Source organism: Delphinapterus leucas, chromosome 15 (genome assembly GCF_059928025.1).
Source record: "Delphinapterus leucas isolate spDelLeu-1000000601 "Yukka" chromosome 15, BTC_Dleu_Yukka2, whole genome shotgun sequence".
NCBI classification, from domain to species: domain Eukaryota; kingdom Metazoa; phylum Chordata; class Mammalia; order Artiodactyla; family Monodontidae; genus Delphinapterus; species Delphinapterus leucas.
In genome coordinates, this window is record NC_143143.1 from 4,991,636 (window position 1) to 5,009,042 (window position 17,407).

Here is a 17,407-nt window from a genome sequence, read left to right on the forward strand (position 1 = left end):
TTAGAAGATTATAAGAGTTTTATAACTGTGGAGCTGTGTGTCAGTAGCCCGAGACAACGATCAAAATAATCACAGTGGTTGAAAATGTTTATTCCTGCCATAGGTTACTTGTCTGAGGACCAAGCACAGAAATGAGTAGAATTACAGATTATGGCATTTCTGGTTCAGCTTCATAGACTGAACTCTTGAGGAGCCCACACCACAGATTCTAAGTGTCTTTTCTCCCAAAAGTCTTCCCAAGTCTTGTTTGGTGTTAGAAAGCCTTAAATTTACAGATATTTTTATGTGATCTTAGAAGAACATAATGTTTTTAGTTAAAGGTAATTATCATTTTGATAAGCTTCATGGGATATAAGAAATGGTAAAAAATGTTATTTGTCCAGTATACACTTATTTTCTTGAATATGTGTTGGGGGGGTGGGTCGTACAAAAGGGGGTATTCTGTAGGTTCCAAACCCGGGGATTATTTTCTAGTATAGAGAAGCAGATTATAATGATTTTTTTTTTCTTTTTTAATAAATTTATTTATTTTTGGCTGCGTTGTGTCTTTGTTGCTGCACGTGGGCTTTCTCTAGTTGCGGCGAGTAGGGGCTACTCTTCGTTGCGGTGCGCGGGCTTCTCACTGCACTGGCTTCTCTTGTTGCAGAGCACAAGCTCTAGGCGTGCTGGCTTCAGTAGCTGCAGCTCACGGGGCTTAGTTGCTCCGTGGCATGTGGGATCTTCCTGGACCAGGGATTGAACCCATGTCCCCTGCATTGGCAGGCGGATTCTTAACCACTGCGCCACCAAGGAAGTCCTATAATGCTTTTAATATAGTATCTCGCTCCTGATTAAAGCAAAGCTGTGAATCTTGCTGGTTTTAAGATGTTTTAAAATTCCTTATATACAGCCTTTTTAAAGCCTGAACTTTAATACAAAGTTGATTATTTTTTTAAAGAGAAATGAGAGTGTTAATATCATTATTACCTTTTACTTACTGTTTCCCTCTTCTGACTGTGAATTTTGGTTTCCTTTCTTCCCTCGTGTCATGGTGTTCAAAATAAAGGATATTTAAGTAAATGTTTTTCATGTGGTTTAGTTAGTTGACAATCTAAATGGAGAGTTTTTCACATAGAATTTTCTCTATAGTACCTGTATTCCTTGAACGAGTAAAAACCAAGCACTACTGTAGAAACTTCTTTTTCTGAGCAGCCTCGTCTTGTGACTCAAGACTTGACTTCCCCCCCGGGTATTTGGTCTGTACACACATCTCAGATGTGCTCTTTGTGTGTTGGTTAAGGATATTCCATAATTGAAAACAACAGCTCGTATTCACTTTTGTTGTCAGTTCTAATCATTTGTTTCCACTCCTGCCTTTTAAATTTTTATTTATTTATATATTCTACCCCTCGCCCTCCTTTTTTTTTTTTTCTTGCCTTTTTTAAAAACAGAACTTAGTACTTTACTGACTGACCAAGCACGGTAAACAAATGACTGTAGAATGTAGAGTGTCAGGTAAGAAATAACAGATGAGCCCCTGATCAACGAGTGTAACCAATCATTCCATCTCTTCAGAGAATCAGTCCCCAAGCTGTAATGTGTGCGTAAACATAACTTTTTTCTTATAGAGGCTATTATTATGACTCTTTATTTTCTGTGTTTTCTTGAAAATTGCCATCTCATTGATGGCCTTTCTAATAATTGTTTTCCATAATTTTTTATAGTACTTTGTCAGACCTTTATCAAAATGGGGCTGCTGTCATCCTTCGCGTGTAGTGGCGAGTTTAGCTCCTTGAGGCTACATCACAGCAGAGCTATTATGCACTTAATGAGGTCAGCTAAGGAGAGAGTTCGTCAGGTAAGCACTAAGAAATGTACTTGGAGTGTGATAAAAACATTTTCATTTCAAGAGAACTGTATTTTAAAGCATTCTGAAATCCTGATTATAACATAGGTTTATTCAACATTATAACATCTGTTTATTCAACAGATGTTTATCGAATGGCTGCTATGTGTTAGGCTCTCTTGTAGGAGCTGGGGTTCAGGCAGTGAGCAAAATAAAAGTCCCTGCCCTGGGGCGGGGGTGGTGGTGGGATGAATTGGGAGATTGGGATTGACATATCTACACTAATAGGTATAAAATAGATAACTAATAAGAACCTGCTGTATTAAAAAAAAAAAAGTCCCTGCTCTCAGGGAGCCGATGTTCTGACAAGCGGGCAGTAAACAGGAGAAAAAGAAAAATACATGGGGTGTTAGGTGGTGGTAAGTGTTAAGGAGAAACATAAAGCAGTGAAGGGCATTAGAAAATGTTGGGAGGGGCCGTGTAGCGTGGCAGGTAGGACCTCGCTGAGACAGGAGCAAGGAGCTGAGGTTGAGGAATGAATCACGCAGAGGGAAAGCATTCCAGGCAGAGGAGCAGCTGTGTGCTGGCCTGTTTGTGAGGCTGACAGGCAGCCAGTGGCAGAGGTGGAGTAAGCAAGGGGGGAGAGGCAGGGCCGAGGGGCAGATGGAGATGGATCTGGAGACCGTTTTAATGTCTTTGGTTTTCACTCAGTAAAATGAGAAGTGTTGCAGGGTTCTGAGCACAGGAGTGACATAATCTGACTTTAACGGGTTCTCCCCAGCTGCTGTGTTGAGAATACACAGAGGAGGGGACTGAGGGCAGAAGCAGGGAGACACGTGCAGTCATACAGGCACAAGGTGCTGGGGGCTTGGAACGGTGACGCGGGAGCAGTGGTCAGTTTCTGCTTTTATGTGAAGGGGAAGCTGGCGTTGTTTGCTGGTGGCGCTCCTTGGTAAATCTCAGCTTTGTCCTTGGCTGGCAAGAATATAGCTTTTTCACGGGTGATCTTTTAGTTAAGAGAAAAATGTCTTCAATTGCAAACTCTTAAGTAATATTGAAAAAGCCATTGGGTGGGTGTTTTTTTTTTAATATTAGTTTGAGCATTTATACTGGTCTAACATTGAGTTTTGATAGATTCCTTATTCCATGAAATTTTCAAAATGTTTTTTAAAAATAACTTTTTGATTTTAGGGTCCTTGTGAGGATAATTCTCATATCCAGAAGATCAGGTATGTGTTGAATACTTTTTTGACTATGCAAGGGGTAAACTGATCCAAAAGAAATCGGGATTAAGAATTAATCCTGAATTAATCAGAAATTAGTAGTGGGATTAAAAATAACGTAGTTAGGGTAGTTTATGAAAATTAAAAACATTGTAAGATTAAAAACTTTAAGATTTGCTAAAAATTTTGTAAGATTTCTCATTCTCTCTTTGACCACCCTTCCCCCGCAATTCCATGTGGATTCCATAAGCCCCACTCTTAATTCAGAGCACTGACATCCAGTCCCTGTCAGGGGAGCACCACTGAATTTCGGCTGTATGTAGGAAATGCTCGTTTAAAATCTGTAACTGGTCTGAATCATTAAGAAATTTAAGTAAACTTATCACTGAGCTTAGCTACTTAACTCCTGCCTGTTAGTCGTCCTTAGGATTCCTGTTAAAACAATAATAATAAATAATAATATTAACTTAATAATTATTAAAACAATAATTTCTAATTGGAATACTGATTACTGGTAAAATTAATGATCCCCTTGATATCTCTATTACGCTATTGATTAGCTTATTATCAAATGTTTTCTTCATAGAGAATGAAAACTTTCATTTTAGCTCATCCTTTCCAAATTATCACGGTTTAGTGATAAACGAGGTTTGCCAGGCTAGTAATACAGTGAACATGGTCTGTCTTAGAACATTTTGGTTCTCTCATGTTTGGGGATTGATTGATTGATTGTGTTTAACTTTCAGATCAAGGGAAGTAGGCTTTGAAGCACAAACTTCACGTTACTTGAATGAATTTGAAGAGCTTGCCATCTTAGGAAAAGGTGGATATGGAAGAGTATACAAGGTGGTTTTCCACATATTTGTTTTGACCCCCTACTCTAAACAATGGGTTTGCAGAGGTTGTTTTCATTATTATTATTTAACGTGCTCAAAGGAAAATTCCTAGAAATCATGTATGTTTACTTTTTATTTAGATTTGTCATTTACAGGGATGTGGGCAGGTTTTAATGTTTTCCTAACCACGTTGGTGATTTAGGTGGATTCTGGAAACTTTGAGGTTTTGTTCTGTAGCTAATTTCTATTAAAAAATGTATTACTTGAAAAAGTTTTGCTGCTGTGTTTTGCACATAGCCTTTTTGCTAACATTCCCATTCTTCAGACCTAGAGGTTCTAGGAGTTGGACTCTCAGTACAGTTGGAAAAACTATTAGTCTAGTTGACTACGGCTGACTTCTCTGAACATAGTAAAGGGGATGCATAAAGCGTGGAGTCCAAACCACTGAACCGCCAGGGAATTCCCCAGGACGTGTGTCTTTAGCTTAATTTTATCTCTTTGGCTACTTTGGATTATCTAAGGTCAGGTTAAAAGAACTTTCTTTATTCAGTTGGATTTAATGGTACAATATACTTTGTCTTTTCCTCTACTTTTAGGTCAGGAATAAATTAGATGGTCAGTACTATGCAATTAAAAAAATCCTGATTAAGGGTGCAACTAAAACAGATTGCATGAAGGTATGATTTAAAACATTTACTTATTTTGAATAATTGAGTATTTAGGTCCTTTTGAAAGAGTCTGTGTGTGTGTGTGTGTGTTTGTGTGTTTGGGAAATACTTGGTGATATGGATTGCAGTTTACTGGGAATGGGTTACCATCAAATAAACATCAAGATTAAATTTTTATTTGACTTAAATTTTTTATAGGCACTTTAGGTTGACCACATTTCAGGGTCATTGCTAGGGAAATTAATTCTTTAAGTAAACTATTCATATACAATATATAACAAGCTTTTTATGAAAAACACAGGCGCTCAATTCAGGTCCAAGTCTTCTCCCTGACATGCTGTGTGGTCCCAGGCAAACGACCTAGTCCTCTAAGCCACTTCTGTCTCCTGCCCTTGAAAATAGTGGTGACAAGAATGGTTTTATTTACCTTGGAGGTCTGGACTTACTTGTAAGAATGAAATGAGGGAATGATTATATATGAGCTATGAAAAGTGTAAAGTGCTATATGCATGTCAGTTATTTAGTTGCTATAACAACTGCAGGGCTTGCCTGGTGGCGCAGTGATTGAGAGTCTGCCTGCCGATGCAGGGGACACGGGTTTGTGCCCCGGTCCGGGAAGATCCCACATGCCGCGGAGCGGCTGGGCCCGTGAGCCATGGCCGCTGAGCCTGCGCGTCCGGAGGCTGTGCTCCGCAACGGGAGAGGCCACAACAGTGAGAGGCCCGCGTACCGCAAACAACAACAACAACAACAACAACAACTGCATTTGTCTCTGACAAAAGTATTCCCATTATTTTAACACAGTCTAGATTCCTCGTACAGAGGGAACAAGTATTATTTAATACCATGAACATTTAACAAATTTGTCAGTAAAAACCAGCTCTAAGTATGTTTCTTCTTCAGGTACTACGGGAAGTTAAGGTGCTGGCTGGTCTTCAGCATCCTAATATTGTAGGCTATCACACTGCCTGGATAGAACATGTTCACATGGCCCAAAGGCAAGGTGAGCGGTTTTAGATGAAACAGTTGAAGGGTTGGTAAATTTCAGCCCGTGGGTGACATCAGGCCTACGTCTGTTTTTTGTGCACCCCACAAGCTGAGAATTTTTTTTTTTAAAGAGTTAAATCAAAGGAAGAATTATTTTGTAAAGATTATATGAAATTCAAATTTCAGTGTCAGTAAAGTTTATTAGAACACAGGCTCGTTCGCATGTGTTATCTTTGGCTGCTTTTGCACTACGAAAGCAGAGTTGAATAGTGGCAGCAGAGTCCCCTAGGGCCCACAAAACCTGAAATATTTACTGTCAGGTCCTGTACGGAAGGTTCGATGAGCCCTCGCATAGTTGAACAGCTCTGTTTTTGTTTTTTCTAAAATCTGCTGGTCATTTGAATAAGCTTGGTGTATTTGCGTTTTGCCAGGACGTCGTGACATTTTTAACTTCTTGTCTCATTTGGTCTTACTTATGTATTTTAGCTCTGCCTTTGACTATAAATTAGAAAACTGGGCTGCTTGAAGATTTCCTTTTGTTTCTGTTCAGCAGATAGAATTTCTATTCAGTTGCCGTCTCTGGAAGTGATCTCTGACCAGGAGGACCCCAGGTACGTGGGCTGCCGTGTCCTTTCACACCCTAGATGTTACCTCCAGTCACCTGCCTTGGGTCGCCTTTGCCTTTTACACCTAGGAGCTCAGGAATGTTTTAGACTTTCTTTTTGCTTATTTTCATTACAAAATGTTAAGTTATTTTCTTCCTCCTCTCAGGTATTTCCTGTCAGTATTTTTAAGTAAATGCTGCTGCTGGACAGATTGGTTGTCTCTTTTGTCAGGAGTTTACCAGTCAGATTCATACAGGCTTGAAGGAACAGTTGAGGCACAATGGATCTTTTTTTACATTGGTTTTTATCTTTACTGTTTTTTTTTGGCCTCCAGAGATCAGTGTGATGTTAAAAGTGATGGAAGTAACAGCCCATCCATTATCTTCGCCGAATTCACCCCAGAAGAAGAAAAATCCCTGGGAGAATCTGGCGTTGAAAATCAGAATAATAGATTGGTGAACTACAGCGCCAGTGTAGTCACAAGAGATGCCGGTGAATTTGAACCGTCCCTTGAGCCCCAAGGAAAAGGTGTGGCTGACGAGTCTTCCAGATCGATTGTTGGGCATCGGCTGCCACTTCGGCATAATTCAGACCTGGAAGAGAATTTCGCATCCACTGAGGAATCTTCTGAAGAAAACTTAAACTTGTTGGGGCAGACGGAGGTAGATGAGTTTCCCAGAACCTGCGCATTTGCTGTGTCCCTGTAATAACGGCGTGGAGGACGGTGATTAGACGCGGCCGGCCCTGCCCCGCAGGCGGCTTCCCTCCTCAGCTCCCCGTCCCTGTCTCTGCTCTTGCTCTTCTGCCCTCGTGCTGCCTCCTGACACGTGGCCCGGGTATTTGGTCCTCCCTCCTTCTCTTAGTAAACTCCTCCTGGTCCTTTTCTGACCTCCCTGACTGGGGCATCTCATAGGTACACCCTGGAGCAGGAAGCATCACACACGTTCTGTTTCTGTGGTTGGTTAGCATCATGCTATCAAAATATATTTATGCAGAAAGATTTTCTGTATTTTGGAACGTGACTTTAGAACATGTTATTAGGACACAGAACAGCTGTCTGAATAGGTGGATCACCAGGTCAGCTTTCAGTGTCCTAATTACAGTAATTAGGATTACACTGATGTGCTGGTGTTCTCTCCCTTACTGAGTGTTAGTATTTAAACTTGAACGTTAACAGGGTCTGCGCATAACCTGTCGTGTTGGGATCACAAAACTGTATATACCATCTGTACACTCACACGTAGAATTAATTCTGGCTGTCCAGGAATATGAGGTTCTGTATTTTTATGAAACACAAAAAACTTTGAGTAGGCTCCCTGAATATAAAGGAGTTGAGTTTGAGGGACTTTTCATCAGAATCATTTCATTGCTCTGTAATACATTTGGGAAAATTTCCTGAATGGGCTACAGTGAGCTTAATTTTTGCTTACTTTTTTCTTGGACAAATTATTAGTTATGTGAAGCCAGATAAAGTGTGTGCACACTCTGGGGTATCCATAGAGTAGTAGAATACCATACAGCCAGCCTGATGCTGTATCTTCAGCTTTAAAAACTGTTTATCTCGAGAGCAGACTAAACAGTTTCGGGCCCACGGACCCTGTCACGTTCAAGAGCTTCTTCCATTTAATACCTGCCTAACCCCAGCCGGGCCTGCCTCTGCCCACTTGCGTCATGACGCGTTGTGTTAAGTATTGCTTTATTCCTCTGTCTCCTTCACTAGACTTCGGGCTTCTCGGGCAGGCTTGTGTCTGTAGTCTCTGTCCACAGCACGTAGCCTGGTGCTCGGCCTAGGGTAGGCAAGGGAGCATTTGTCCGCTAAGTGGTGCAGATGGGAGCCAGTGGTGTGTCGCCCCCTAGGTGCAGTACCACCTGATGCTTCACATCCAGATGCAGCTGTGTGAGCTCTCGCTGTGGGACTGGATCAGAGAGAGGAACCAGCAGGGCCGGGAGAGCGTGGATGAATCCGCATGTAAGTACCATGTGGGTGTTCAAGGGCTGGGCTGGCAACTACAGACAGGCCTGCCGCCTTCTGCCCGCAGGTGCTTTAGATTGGGGGAAAAATCACATTTTTAAAATATAAGTAGGTATTTGGAAGTTAATATTTTCTGTTATAGATACATAGTTTGTTGATATTGAAGAGTACTATGCTAGAATTTAGTATAATGATTTCAGGTAGAAAAGTCTTTTAAAAAATTTTTAAGGGAAAATTTAAATATTTGTTTTGCTTTTTTAAACTGAAAATGTGATACTTTGGGACTTCCCTGGCAGTCCAGTGGTTAAGACTCTGCGCTTCCACTGCAGGGGGCACGGGTTCGATCCCTAGTCGGGGAACTAAGATCCTGCATGCCGTGCGGTGTGGCCAAGAAAAAAAGAAAAGACTGAAAATGCGATATTTCTATAAAAAGAAACCTTTAAAGAAACCCTTATAGAAGGGCATGTGGTCAAAAGTTTGTCTCCCTCAAGATCCATATCCCCCCGCTCCCCTGCAGTTATACAATAGCCTCTAGAAGTACTCTGTTAGGTTAGTAGTTGTAGGGTATTATAACACTGGTTCTCAACTTAACACTGCACATAGAAATCACCTGGGGAACTTTTAAAAAGATGTTGTCAATAAAAAAAAGTAACTTTACAGTGGAAGAAACGTGACAAACGCCCCCTCAGCAAGTAATCAAGGTCAGCATCAACAGCGATAACTCATGTTGATAATATGTGCCCTTGATAAGAGGCTGTGAGAAGGGCACGGTATCTCTGTGCTTTTCCTCCCCAAAACCCATAACCCCAGTCTAATCATGAGAAAAACAGACAAATCCCAACTGAGGGACATTCTACAAAACACCTGACCAGTACTTCTCAAAACTGTCAAGGTCATCATAAACAGGAAAAGTCTGAGAAACTGTCACAGACCAGAGGACCCTCAAGAGGCATGACAAGTCAGTGTAATGTGGTATCCTGGATGGAATCCTGGAACAGAAAAAGGACGTTAGGTAAAAACTAGGGACGTCTGAATAGCCTGTGGACTTGTATCGGGATCGGTGCATTGTGACATGTACCAGACCTGATGTAAGGTGTTGGTGACAGGGAAACTGGGTGTGGGGTAAGTGGGAACTGTCTTCTCAGGTTTTCTGTAAATCTAAGACTGTTTTTAAAAATGAAATCTTTTAAGAAAAAGGGTGTTGTCTGGGACCACACCAGTAATTTTTATATAATTGGTCTTGGATAGGGCTTGGCCTTTGTTATTTTTTTGTGAAAGTTCTCTTGTTGATTCTAATGTGCAGCCAAAGTTGAAGTTCACTGCGGTAGATGATCAAAATAGGGGATGCGAGTGACCTGATTTTAAGTAAAGGCTCAACTAAATATCAATCATTTGCCGTTCACTCCTAGTGACACTATAACCCTTTATTTGGCCTAAAACACAGGTCAGTTGGCCTACTCAGAATCTTAGACTAGCTTCCCATGGAGACGGAGACATAACGTCTCTCTCCAGCAGCTCCTCAGTGCCCCTCTGTTTGCCATGAAATTAGAACATGCCAGACTTTGTTCAGTTCAGTCATGGTAAGTGGTGCGTGGGGTATTTTTAGGGCCCAGTAAAACTGGATCCTTGGCCTGCTGCATGCGCATTCTAGTGCTATGTGCCCATCTTTGTGGAAAGAGAATCGTTCATTCCAGCCCCGTGTGCAGTTGATCTTGAAGCTTACGTTGGGAAAGTGAGTCCTTAACGAAGTGTGGGGTGAGAACTCTAATCTATACCATCCAGTACGATAAACCCGTCAAAACAGTGAAGGCAAGAGATGGATCATACTGCTAGCAGGATGTATATTTTTCTTTTAAAAAATATTTTAAAATAAAAAGTTTTATCTTTGTAGCATTCCAGCCCTGTGTGTCCAGCTTTACATCAGTCACATTTTTTACGTGAATCATTCCCAACACTCCCATGAGCGGCACACCCGGGTTTGAGTCATGGCTCTGGTACTCACCAGCTAGAAGGTTTTGGGCAAGTCAGTTAACAGTTTTGTCTCTATCCTTACCTGTAAAATGTGGATCATCCCCATTTTATGGGGTTATTGTGAGGATTAAAGCAGTGTCTGCAAAGGGTGTAGCACTGAGTGGAAACTGTGATCACTGGTGCAAGTCTGTGTATAATTACTGAATCCTCCAACAGTTGCCTACCGTTGGATGTGTTAGGTGAGTTAAAAGGAAAACCGAATTAAAGACAGACCAAAGCAAGGCAGTTATTCTGAATAGTTGGGAAAGTCAGAAAGCCCTTCTTGCATTTCTTCCCAGACAGGTTGGTCACTTCAGGGGTGGGGGGTGGGGGGGGGGGGTCATACTAGAGGTACTTGTAGTGGAACCATTGTTTTTGTTTTATTTTTTTAATTTTTATTCACTTTCTGGCCGTGCCACGAGATTTGCAGGATCTTAAGTTCCCCGACCAGGGACTGAACGCGGGCCCCGGTAGTGAAAGCACAGAGTCCTAACTACTGGACCACCAGGGAATTCCCTGGAACCATTGTTTTTACACACACACACACACACACACACACACACAGAGTTTTCTGTCTTAAATACTTGAGGTCCCTAAATTATATGCTAGACAGTGTAAAAGGAGGGTGTGGAATAGGTTTGAGCTCTATAAGAAAGTCGGCTCATTCAGGGAGAAGGGAGCATGTGGTGCTCTCGTGCTCAAAGGTAAACAATAGGTTTATGATTTTATTTTATTTAATATATTTATTTATTTTGTTTATTTATTTTTGGCTGCATTGGGTCTTCGTTGCTGCGTGGGGGCTTTCACTAGTTGCAGCCAGCAGCGTGTTACTCTTCGTTGTGGTGCGTGGGCTTCTCATTGCAGTGGCTTCTCTTGTTGCGGAGCACGGGCTCTAGGTGCTCGGACTTCGGTAGTTGTGGCTCGTGGACTCTAGAGTGCAGGCTCAGTAGTTGTGGCGCACGGGCTTAGTTGCTCTGCGGCATGTGGGGGTCTTCCTGGACCGGCGCTCGAACCTGTGTCTCCTGCATTGGCAGGTGGATTCTTAACCACTGTGCTACCAGGGAAGTCCCTGATTTAGTCTTACCAAACCTCTCCACCCTCTAAATTCCCATCTTATGTTATGATATTAATAGATTAATTAATTCATTTACCTTTCCCCCCTCTACTTCATTTGTCCATCATTTTTGGAAAATGCAGCATTCCAAATCTTCCAGGCAATAGAAGCTCACCCCTTGGGCTAACATAATTTTATCTTTTTTCTTATTCTGTTATTTGTAATAATGTGTTTAATCCACAGCGGGCCAGGACACCAGATTTATTAGCATTAAACCCCAGATGTCAGGGGTTGAAGGGGACTGAAACGCAGTTTAATCTAGCCACCCGATGCCTGAGAATTGTTTACAGAGCAGTTAATACAGGGGCTCTGAGTGACATGAGAGGTCCTCTCTTTCTGGTGACAGAAGTCCATCGACTCTTAGGAGCTAGTTTGCAGTGGCTTCTTTGTTTGCTGATTTCTAGGTTTGAAACCATTGTGGAGTATTGACTTTGTTTGCTGATTTCTAGGTTTGAAACCATTGTGGAGTATTGACTGTGTTCAGCCCAATCTGAATGTTGTGTGGTGTCAGGTGTTAAATGTATTTATAACTACGTTCATTACATTTTTTTTTTATAAAGTTATTTATTTTTCGTTGCGTTGGGTCTTCATTCCTGTGCGCGGGTTTTTCTCTGGTTGTGGCGAGCGCGGGCTACTCTTCGTTGGGGTGCATGGGCTTCTCATTGCAGTGGCTTCTCTAGTTGTGGAGGAGGGGCTCTAGGCGCACGGGCTTCAATAGTTGTGGCATGTGGGCTCAGTAGTTGTGGCTCGCGGGCTCTAGAGCGCAGGCTCAGTAGTTGTGGTGCATGGGCTTAGTTGCTCTGCGGCATGTGGGATCTTCCTGGACCAGGGCTTGAACCCTTGTCCCCTGCATTGGCAGGCACGTTCTGAACTACTGCACCACCAGGGAAGTCCCCTCATTACATTTTGATGTTATGTAACAAGTGAAAAACTATTAGAGAAATAAAACTATTTTTTTTAACTTAAAGGTCCTTATGTTATGGCCAGTGTTGCAACAAAAATTTTTCAAGAATTGGTGGAAGGTGTATTTTACATACATAACATGGGAATTGTACACAGAGATCTAAAGGTAAGTGGGGAAGATTAAATCATTGACAGCTGCTTACAGGGATGACTTGGGTATTGGTTATTGAATTAAATGAGATCATGCACCCTAGTTTATTTACCTCAGAGGTTATCATTACCTTTATATTGTATAAATCATTGTTCCATAGGTCTAGAATGTGAAAACTTTAGATTGAATTTAAAAGGAGTAATCTTGGGGCATTCGAAAATTCTAGCCGTTTTCAGGTAGTAAGTGTGCTCTGAGTACTAATATAACTGATGACGCTAAATGTATTTCATGCTGACAAAAATACTCATTTCTGCCTTAGAGGTAAAACCTGTTTCTGTAATTATCCCTCTTAAAAGAAATTTAACATGGGAAATTTTTTTCTGCTGTTTTAAACATCTGTAATGACTCTTCCAATTTTTATAAAAGACTATCAAGAAAGAGAGACAATAGGGAATTCCCTGGCGGTCCAGTGGTTAGGATTCCAAGCTTTCACTGCTGGGGGTGCGGGTTCAGTCGCTGGTTAGGGAACTAAGATCCCGCAAGCCGTGCGGCATGGCCAGAAAAAAAAGAGAGAGCGAGAGAGAGAAAATGTATTTACTTCTTTGGCTGAGAGTTTTAAATTAATTTACTTACTTTTGGGGCAAAAATTAAATCATGGAAAATTCATTTAAAAGACTATTTAGGAAGAAAAAGTTAATGTGCAAATCATTTTATTTTTTGAAAAAGGTTTAAGAACCAGTAGTTTGTACATTTGGGATGTATAAGGTGATGGGTTAAGTATTTTCTGGGTACACGTCTAGCCAGAAAATGTGATGTGAGTTACTGAAGTTCTGTGGCTCTGTGCAACTTTGAGATCTTATTTCAGGAGGTGAGCTAAACCATAATAACCAGATACGGAATTCCAGATCTTCCCTGGGAGAAGTCGCTTCAAGTGCTGTTTTTGTTTCTCCCCATAAATATTTCTGACATTTCTTTTACAGTTGTCCTCTAGGGATAAGGGTTTTTGAGATAACTTTATTAGGGTTTCCCTTAGGAGGTGGAATTCTGGGAGCATGATTCCTGCAGGTAGAATTCCTTGGTTATTGGTCAGTCTCAAAGGATAAGAGTGGTAAAGCAGCCTGGTGAGAAGTGCCGTGTCTCTTATATTGGAACCGCGCTTGAAGGTACATATATATCGGAGATTCCCCATTTCTTGTTAATATGTTAACGTTGGCTTCAAATTCGAGCAAGAGATTATTGCCTCTCTGCCTCCAAAACACGCCTCGTGGATCGCGGCTTGACCTTCATGGTCCTGCGTATTCACCTGGGCTCTGTGAACGAGCAGCAGGCGGATGCAGCTCAGGCCCGCGGCCAGCAGCCGGCCGGCCGTGCTTGACGCGGTGCACACCACCAGCTTCAGGGCCGTGTTGCCTGTGGAGGAGACGGCGCAGTTGACGTTTGCCCTGTGGGCAATGAGCGTTTCCACCATCTCCTTATTCAGTATGTCTTCAGCCATGTGCAGGGGTGTCATGCTGGACTCGTTTATGGCGTTGACCTGGGCACTGTTCTGGGCCAGGATGGAGAGAACCGGGTAGGTCCCATACGTGATGGCCAGGTGGAGCCGGGAGTGCCGTTGTTGCTGTCCACTCGCGCATTCACCTGGGCCCCGTGTTCGCACAAAATGCGGAGACACAGGACTGTGTTGTTCTGGATGCCTGTCAGGATCCTTTGGATTCTGTTCCCCGGCTTTGTCCATGTGGTAGAGGTGATGGGCCAGTGCAGGAGCATCAGGTGGAGCGTGGTGAGGCCTCTTGTGTCTCTGGAATAGGTATTGATGGCAGATTACACTCAGTTCACAGTGGGAATGGCTGGACGCGGAGAGCTACTACTTAAGAAGGCAACATTTATTTAAGATAATCCCCCGTAATTACTCTAGAGAAGTGTTTGAGAATCTGCATTGCTGTTTAATTTCTTGGGGTATCCCAGCGTCTTGCGGGGACAGGGTGGTATGCATCACAGCACGGAGGGGCCCAGCTTCCTATCGCAGCTCGTGTCAGCTTTGTTACTCCTGCTGGGACGGTGGCCTCTTCCAGGCTGCATCTCAGTTAGCTCTGTGTCCACAGCCCCTCAGGGCTGTGCTGAGTTAGCAGCCATTCAGTAAAATTGTGCGGACTCGAGTGTGATCCGGAATGCCCACAGAAGTGAGCCGTGAAGGGGCAGAACGCCCGCTGACTCAGTCCCTGGTGGCCCCGCACCTGCGCCTCTACCTGGCCTTCTCACTCGTGTGTGTGGATGGCAGGGGCTGCAGCTGGAGTTTATCGTCAGTCCCTCCCCAGCGCAGGCGGAGTGAGAGTTTGACAACTCGGCCCTCATCTCCTTTCCTGAAATCTCTCAGGATTGCCTCCAAAATTCCTTGATTGTGGCAGAGAAAAGGGAAGGTCTCTTATGAGCATCCGACCGCTTCACTGGGATTAGAGGATGACTTTTCAGTTCACCTGTTGATTTAGTGTAAGCCCTGCACCAGGGGTGTGGGGAAACAGCAGAGTCCCCACCCTGCAGAGCTTACAGTCAGGTGTGGAAGCATTAATCCGAAAGAGCTGAGTAAACAGGCCAGTGGGCAAAGAGGTCTGCAGGCCCCACCCAGGGCGAGAAAGGGTGGGAAGGGTATACTGAGGAATCCTGTGGGGAGGGGGAACGTGATGGTCCAGTCCTGGGAGGACCTGCAGAGCTGGGGTGGGGCTCGGGGGCAGGGTGAGAGCAAGACGGGCGGGGGGGGCGCCCTTCCAGAGCGTGGTAAGGATTTGGGGCTCGACTCTCTTTTATACCATGTACTTCTCCCGTTCATTCAGATGATACTTATTGGGCACTTAGGAAGTGTCAGCATTGGTTTAGGCGGTGAAGATATATTGGCAAGCAAGATGAACTTCTTTCCAAGAAAATCCCTTGCCTCTTTCCATTTCCTTATTTTTCGTATCTAACTTAGGTTGTTAAACTCCCTGAGGGCTGTGACCAGGACTTAATTTTCCACAACACCATTGCTGAGCGCTTAATACTCACGATGCTTTAAGTGGGCTGACTGATTTGTGTTCCTGTATTATTTCCGGTTTTCAGAGGATCTCATCTAGTCAGTAAGGAAATTGGTTTATTCCAAACGTGGTAACCTGTAGTCCATCACCCATGGAGAATGGATGAGTCCAGACATGATCGGGAAAGGAACACAGATCGTGTGTGTCCTCATTTAGAAACAGTCACCTGTTGAGTTAACTTACCTTACTTCTGGGTCTGCACCATGTTCTAACAAACAAAGCAAACTCTGTGCCTTGCGGTATTCCGCAGCCAGGTGGATGGGGATGATGGACTGCGTCTGCTTTGGGGGGGAAAAATACATTACAAGTAGCCCGATATAGTTAGAATAATTGTGTTAGCTTGCTATTTCAAAGGAAATAATTGTATTTAGCATCTCTTTGGTTCAGTATTTCTCTGTTATGTGCATTGAAATTCTCCTTTTGCCTGTTTTAAATTACCCCAAACCAGTCAATTTTAGATTGATATTATAAAAATCTGTATTTTACATACATGCAGATTTACCAAGGCAGCAGATATAATTTACTTAAAACTTCGAAAGTTGATTCTTGTGAAGAGCTCATTGTGTAAAATTAATGGTAATTGCTATCAAGTCCCTTGGTCCTTAAATTGACCCAGAGAGTCATTGACAAGTAGGTTTTGTTTTTTAAGCCTTTGCCAAAGTCATAGCATCAGTAGTATAACCTGCACGTTTAGGGTTTCACAGTTAATGCTGCTTGTATTCTGTCTATGATTAGCAGAGCTGTTTATGCGAGTTCTTTACACACACACACACACACACACACACACACACACAGGCCTTTACAGCACGACTGCAAGATAAGGGCAGAGGGTGACTTTCTGAAAAAAATTTAAGTTATAAGGGTAATAATTACTGTATAAAAATTCAGAAAATGAAAAACTATATGTAAAAAAGGGAGAAATAATTCCAGCACACAGACATAATCAGCACTGGCACATCTGAGAGGATGACATTAATGTTCTTCCAACCAAGCGAGCCCCAGTGTCTGCTCAGTCAGTGCCCGTGTGATCCCTGGAAGGAGTCGTCGCAGACTCAGCAGAATACGGCTTTGGGTGTGCGGTGTGCTCAGCGTGGACCATCCAGCCTCGGGCACGGTGAAGGCAGCCAGGTGCAGTGAGTCCTCAAGAATCAGGTGGCGTTCCTTCTGAAGCATCACGTTTTTTTTCTCAAAGTGACCGAGAGGAGAACGCGGGTACCTGGCTCAGCAGTGATCTGTAGCTGGTGGAGTTGGCCAGAACGGCCGTGGGCTGGTTGACAGGTGGCTTCTAAGCAGAGCCCGGAGTGCGATGCTGCCCTCCCTCAGGATGGCCTCGTAGAGCCCGGTGTGGAATGACACCACCGCGCCCTCTTCCGGGGCCTGGGCCCCGTCGCCACCAGCCCCCTGCTGCCTCTCTTGGTTATGTTTCCCATGAGTACAACTTCGAGGGGGGACTTAGGAATTCAGGGCAAACGCGTTACAGAATTGGTCAGTCTCAGTCTCTTTATGATTCTTTCCATTCAGTTCTAGAACTGTTGAGAATGGTATCCGTGAAGATGATGCATTTTTATATCAGAACCAAACTTTTTCACATGTTGTTCCTGTATCTACAGTGCCAGCTACAGGAGCACAGTTTTCTCTTCCCATTCAGCTACTGTTAGAAAAACCTGACAACGCTAAAATAAGGGAATTTATACAAACAAAACATTTACATTAAGAAGACCTAACTTTTAAGCTAAACGCTTTCTAGTTTTTAATGGAATTCCACCCCGCCTGCAACAGAGGTGCGTTTTCCACTGGTCTGGGGGTACTTCCATCGGGAGATGTGTTGGGTCTGTGATGACTGCTTCAATAGAGTGAAATGTGTACCTTTAGAGTGTGACCTGGCCGTCCCCAACCCTGGCTAACATGTTAGATCATCTGGGAGCTTTAAAAAACATCAGTGTTTTCATTAAAAATAATAACAATCAAAGTCTTTGACTTGTTGAGAGGACAGTAGCTGTTAAAACCTTCTCGGTGACTCTGAGGTCCCGTCAGGGCTGAAATGCACT

General features: G+C 43.1%; 2 protein-coding genes across 2 annotated transcripts in view; one reads left to right on the forward strand and one right to left on the reverse strand.

Moving 5' to 3' along the window:
• Nucleotides 1-17,407, forward strand: part of EIF2AK1 (eukaryotic translation initiation factor 2 alpha kinase 1) — a 30,210-nt gene that overhangs the window by 8,314 nt on the left and 4,489 nt on the right. The window contains 9 exon segments of the mRNA XM_022587693.3: nucleotides 1,704-1,837; nucleotides 3,017-3,054; nucleotides 3,795-3,894; nucleotides 4,481-4,561; nucleotides 5,456-5,555; nucleotides 6,093-6,150; nucleotides 6,479-6,806; nucleotides 8,002-8,113; nucleotides 12,209-12,309. Coding sequence (XP_022443401.3) covers nucleotides 1,704-1,837; nucleotides 3,017-3,054; nucleotides 3,795-3,894; nucleotides 4,481-4,561; nucleotides 5,456-5,555; nucleotides 6,093-6,150; nucleotides 6,479-6,806; nucleotides 8,002-8,113; nucleotides 12,209-12,309 — 1,052 coding nt within the window.
• Nucleotides 10,664-17,366, reverse strand: ANKRD61 (ankyrin repeat domain 61). Its single transcript, XM_089895647.1, is given in 9 exon segments — nucleotides 10,664-13,450; nucleotides 13,452-13,531; nucleotides 13,534-13,908; nucleotides 13,911-14,092; nucleotides 15,543-15,640; nucleotides 16,195-16,197; nucleotides 16,576-16,637; nucleotides 16,640-16,738; nucleotides 16,741-17,366. Coding segments are annotated over 9 exon segments (1,248 nt in total). The 5' UTR covers nucleotides 16,790-17,366; the 3' UTR covers nucleotides 10,664-13,150.